Below are 6,000 nucleotides of genomic sequence, written 5' to 3'. Positions count from 1 at the left end.
CCTTTAGTACCTGCCGTCTTACGTTACCTTTGCAACAGTACCTATTGTCTTACACCCAACCGCATTAGTATCTGTTGTCTTACGTTACTTTCATGACAGCACCTGATATCTTATGCCAGCCACCACGTTAGTACCCAACTTCTTGCACCTTCACCGATCTCGTCCAGTAAAGTCACTGCATTTTTCCTTTTTTATTTATTTTCCTCCACATTGTTCTTTTGATACTACAACTCACCCGAAAACAATGCAGAATATACTCCTCTAAATTTGGGTGATAAAATGAAACATACTCATCCGATTAGGAGCCACATGTTGCCGGTCGTCCTGTGTAGTATCCTGCCGACTACGCCAATTGTAGGAGGGATTTTGTGCTATACCCGTACCATGTCTGGTTTTACTGTACAACCACAAAATAAAACAGCTTGTAGATCTGTGGTGAGTTTATCGAACAAGTCGGTTTATTGAAGGCCTTAAAACTGCGCAACGTTAAGCACTCTGAGAGAACCCAAAGTGTTGCAAAGATTCACAATACCTACAGCATTTTTATATTCTCATGACACAATGGTTACTTGCGGATTTGAAATAAGTCATCATTGATCAATGTCTCTGTAACTGTTCAACTTTGTCTTTCCCCAAAGTTATCTCTAACCTTATTTTCCCTGTTATTTAGTATACCTCTCCCCATTTGTCCCAAAAATGTCGGTATCCCTGTGTGGAGAATTAGAAGGGGTCAGTTTATTTTAAAAGACCATTAATTGCTGGGTACAGTGACAAAGAGCAGTTGTAATCTCAAGGAAGGTTGCAACAGAACCTGAAGAGGATTGCAAACAACTGTCCCCTCTCAATGGATAAGGAAGCTACTGTTCAGCAGAGGGTATTAGTTTTAGGGGCGAGGCGTGGCGGGGGCGCGCACGGCGAGGCGTGGCGGGCGCACGACGAGGCGAGGGGCGCGCGCGGCGATGGGGGCGCACGGCACGGCGTGGCGGGGGCGCGCACGGCGTGTCGTGGCGAGGACGCGCACGGTGGGGCGTGTTGGGGGGGCGCACGACGTGGCGGGGCACACGGTGGGAGCGCGCACGGCGAGGCGTGGCGAGGAGCGCGCACGTCGCGGAGGGGCGAGGCGGAGCCGGGCCGCCATGTTGGCGGTGGCTTCATATTCATGGCGATATCAGAGGGCAGCGTCAAAGAGTTGCTGAGGGCGGCCTCCGGAGATAAAAACAGGACCAAGTCAATGTTAGTTGTCACGTAGTGGTGGGTGCAGCCGTCGGCCGCGAGGAGATGAAAGAAATGTCAGCGTAAGTCAGGGCGAGACGAGGGAGCGCTGTTGTTGGGATGGCGGCGCAGAACAGAGGCCTTGCCTCGGCCCCGACCCGACTCCCTCACCCTCCCTTATCTCCTGGCTCCCGGACTGGAGAAGGGTCTCGACCCGAAACCACCCATTCCTTCTCTCCAGAGATGCTGCCTTCCCTTGTCCCTCTGAGACAGTTACTCCGGCATTTTGTGTCCGTCTACGACGTGTAAACCCCCCGCCGCCACTGCAGTCCCTTCCTGCACTCAGTCACTGGCTCCCTCCCTCCCTCCCTGTCTGACATACACACCCAGTACTGGACTGAGTAACTCAGCGGGACGGGCAGCAGCATCTATGGAGAGGAGGAATGGGCGATAGTCCGAGCCAACACCCTTCTTCAGACTGGGAGTCGGGGGGGGGGGGGGGGGGGGGGGGGGAAAGAGGGGTGGAGACTGGAGATATGGAAGGGCAAGGTTTGAAAACGACAGATCACAAAGCAGACGACGACGACGAAGGAAATGTGGAATGGTTCGTTGTTGGCTGAGGAGACGGTGACGTTGGAGGCATCCAGACAGTAAGATTAATCAGGAGGAAGGTGAAACTAGTCGGAGAAGGGGTCAGGGTGGGGGAGAGTGGGGAAAAAGCAAGGGTTACCTGAAGTTAAAGAAAATAACTACAGATGCTGGTACAAATCGAAGGTATTTGTTCACAAAATGCTGGAGTAACTCAGCAGGTCAGGCAGCATCTTGGAGAGAAGGAATGGGTGGCGTTTCGGGTTCAGTCTGAAGAAGGGTCTCGACCCGAAACGTCACCCATTCCTTCTCTCCCGAGATGCTGCCTGGCCTGCTGAGTTATTCCAGCATTTTGTGAATAAATACCTGAAGTTAAAGAAATCAATGTTCACACTGAAGACAGACACAAAATGCTGGAGTAACTCGGCGGGACAGGGAGCATCACTGGAGAGAAGGAATGGGTGACGTTTCGGGTCGAGACCCTTATTCAGACTGGTGGGTTATAAGCTGCCTCCCCATTAGACCCTGGGCGGGCATCGTTGATGGGCACAGGGCTGCGTGGTGTCCAAACCTGCTGCAAGTTCGGCGTCTGCCTCCAACGGCTTCAATTGATAGGCCTTGACCTCCTCCCAACGCCTCCCCTCCCATGTTAGCACAGGGAAGTCCCTGATATTCTTTGCAGCATTCTTGACGCATGTGTGGCACCAATTTAAAATAAATAATATCAGCTGCAGAGAGAACTGATAATAATGTGTAAAACCGTGTTAATGCAGCTTTCAATAAGCTGTTTACTGCGCTGACTAGTAATTGCTCTACTTGTGAGGAATTATCTTTAACTTTATAATTTCGTTTGGAGTAGTTAAACTACTTGATTTGTAAACTGCTTGTGTTGAGAACATCTTTCGAACGGTTTTTTTAACTGAATTTTAAATAGTCACATTTAGTGTGCCTATTTTGTTTGCATGGGAATCATATCTGTTATTCCAAATCTCTTTTTGATCGAAACACTTTATACAACTGCAGACTTTTGATGTCCAGTGGTGGAGTTCTGTCTCCTGAATCTTTGACTGCACTGCTAAACTCGGGGTTAGTATACTTTATTTCCAGGAAGCATTAGTAATAGTTTAACGGACGGATATATTTGAAAAATATCTTAAATGTTTCTGACAAGAAACGTTCTGCTGTTTCCATTCAAGTAGTTAACATGCAAATTTGTTTTGGCCATTGATCAATTTGCAATTTTCTTTTTGTTCATTATTTGAACAAGTGTTACAGGTTTTCTTCTGCATGTATTGTGTGCATGTAGTGAAAGTATATCTCAATTTACTTTTCCATTTTAATTTTAATAATTTTAAAATTCCATGATTAAGGGGTGGGTATATTTGTGCTGTATGTGATTGCTTAGTGACTCTTTGATGCATACAAGTGTTTTACCTTTACCCAAATGCCTGCAATATTTGCTCTTTCAAATAGTTTGATTGGCAGAAAAAGTAGTTAAGTGGGAATGTATTCATTTATTTTATGTTGCATTACTGATGCGATTACGAACCATTATTGCTTAAAACAATTTTTATGTTGCAACAAAATCTTAAATTTACTACTTTAGTTTTCTGGTTTTAAAATTTTTTTCATTTAGGACACAAATAAATTACATCCATAACATTTTAACTGTAACATTACTGATGCGATTACGAACCATTATTGCTTAAAACATTGTTCATATTTGATGTAAGTGCATCCTACAAAGTAGCTACTACAGATTCTTTTAACACTACACATCTGGATTAACAGGCATTTTACAATTGAAACGTTATCAATTCCTGTTTTGAAGGAATCGGGGGACATTGGTTGTAATGGAAAAAGATAATTGGAAAACTTAGATTAATGGTGGATTTGGAAGTAAACCTGTGTTTGCTTGTCAAGTTTTCACATGTTTATTTTTAGAAAAGAGGAAATTTGTTTTGTGTGCATTTTGGATTTAAGCTTAATGTAACAAGTCTGTTGAGCTGACTTGTGCCTTTTTGAAAGTTTGTTTAAAAATGCTTTTGCTGTACTCCAATGCCCTTAGTATTAAGCATAATACTTAGATGTTAAGTATTAAGTCGACAATTTAAGTAGACCATGTGCATAGGCCCACTGGCAAATTATCTGCTTCATAAATCTTTTGTGTTAAATCTGCAAACACAATACCTGCTGGCCTTCTGGACAACTTGTCTCTGGTTTGCACTTTTGGTGTGCAGTTTACTTGCACAAAGGATCCATTTTGCTACCGGTTTCATTGCAGAACTATCTCTGCAATTGTTCCAACTCCCCACAATCACTGCTCCTTCCCCTAATGTGTTGGTGCCACTATGTAGAAATTGTGTATATCTGGCAAATTGGTTTTCAGTTTAAGAAAAAAAGCAAGTGGAAAGATGACTGAAGGAATTAACTGTGAATGGGCAGCTAGTGTAATGTGATCAGGGTCTCAAAATCAAAGCAGGAAGGAAATGGAACACAGGAGTTAAAGAAGCAAACATTTTACGAACAGGGATTATATAGAGCTTTAGAGATTTAACATTTAAAATGTAAGTAGCTGTGCACTCAAATGTCAAGTATAGATTTGCACAGACTCAGCTGTGGGGGGGGGGGGGGTTGTTACAAGTACTGAATGTTGTGTATGATAATTTGAAGTTTATGCATTCCCAGAACTAGTCAGTAGAAAAAAATGGAGAGCTGCTATCCGTATATACATTCTGTCACTATTTGCTCCACCTTTCATTCTCTTTTTGGTTTATGGTGAAGGAGAGAGGGAAATATCAAAGCACTAATTATGGATCGCAAGCCATATATAGCAGCATCAGTGAGGCTTCTACTTGCAGGAATATAGCTGTGAGGTGATTACATGGCGGCACGGTAGCGCAGCGGTAGAGTTGCTGCTTTACAGCGAATGCAGCGCCGGAGACTCAGGTTCGATCCTGACTACGGGTGCTGCACTGTAAGGAGTTTGTACGTTCTCCCCGTGACCTGCGTGGGTTTTCTCCGAGATCTTCGGTTTCCTCCCACACTCCAAAGATGTACAGGTATGTAGGTTAATTGGCTGGGTAAATGTAAAAATTGTCCCTAGTGGGTGTAGGATAGTGTTAATGTACGGGGATCACTGGGCGGCACGGACTTGGAGGGCCGAAAAGGCCTGTTTCCGGCTGTAGATATATGATATGATATGATATGATATGATTTGCATGGGATCACAACCATTGACCAAGAAAGTGAGTTTGAATCCCAGCACAGGAGCTAAAGCATTTAAGTGTGTAATAAAGCAAGACAATAAAAGAAAATCTAATCTCAGTGTTAACAATGAACCTATTGGTTTGTTTGTCTTAAAAAAATGCCACCTGGCTCATTCAAATGCATGGGGAAGGAAATCAGTCATCCTTGTCTTTCTGACCAATGTGTACTCTAAACCCACCAGTGGCTAATGTACGAAGAAAGATAATCTAATGTTTCTTAACTTTTAAATTGCCACAATGCTTCTAGCCTGTGTTCCGTGGTCTTTCTAGTCAGCCAATGTAATTGAATCCTTTATTTGATATGACCAAGAGCAGATAGGCTTGCCACATTTCAAATCTTTTGAGGTTAATACATTTGTCTCTTAAGCATGGTGTATGTTACTGGTAAACACAAAGGAGTGCAGATGCTGATTTACCATTTTTTTTTAAACACAGTGTTGGAGTAATTCAGCGGGTCAGGCATCATCTGTGGGGGAAAAAATGGATGGGTGATATTTGGGTCGGGTCTCTTCAGACTGATTATGGTTTGGGTGGAGGAAGTGAGGATGGGCAACACAAAGCCTGCCGTGTGATAGGTGGATACAGGTGACGGTTTTTATTGGACAAAGTCTGGAGATGAAAAGACAAAAGGTGCGAGATAAGGATGGAAGAAGTGAAAATTGTGATGCCAGAGGAAGGTATATAAGGAGGGAGAGAAATGTGTGTGGGGGGGGGGGGGGAACAAAATAAAAAATTTAAAAAGTGGGGCAGTTCATAGGTTAGTTAACTAAAACTGGAGAATTCAGTATTCATATTGTTGGGTTTTAAGCTACCCAAGTGGAGTATGAGGCGTGCTTGCAGTTTGCACATGGCCTAACTCTGGCAATGAAAGGCCCGGGACAATGGTTCACTGGTACTTTATTTGTCACGTACTGAAGTACAGTGAAATCCA

At 43.9% G+C, this 6,000-nt stretch overlaps 1 protein-coding gene across 3 annotated transcripts in view; it reads left to right on the top strand.

Moving 5' to 3' along the window:
• The first annotated feature begins 1,109 nt into the window (after window positions 1–1,109).
• Window positions 1,110–6,000, top strand: part of LOC144596469 (poly(A) polymerase gamma-like) — a 38,247-nt gene continuing 33,356 nt past the window's right edge. For 2 of the 3 annotated variants that reach the window (XM_078404759.1, XM_078404758.1), the window contains exons 1-2: window positions 1,110–1,295; window positions 2,824–2,886. In XM_078404759.1, the coding sequence (XP_078260885.1) occupies window positions 1,279–1,295; window positions 2,824–2,886 (80 nt within the window). In that variant the 5' untranslated portion in view covers window positions 1,110–1,278. The remainder of the gene's footprint in view (window positions 1,296–2,823; window positions 2,887–6,000) is intronic. The other variant, XM_078404760.1, reaches the window with a different exon arrangement.

Source organism: Rhinoraja longicauda, chromosome 9 (assembly GCF_053455715.1).
Source record: "Rhinoraja longicauda isolate Sanriku21f chromosome 9, sRhiLon1.1, whole genome shotgun sequence".
In the NCBI taxonomy this organism is placed as follows: Eukaryota; Metazoa; Chordata; class Chondrichthyes; order Rajiformes; family Arhynchobatidae; genus Rhinoraja; species Rhinoraja longicauda.
This window is presented reverse-complemented; position numbering and strand designations above follow the sequence as displayed.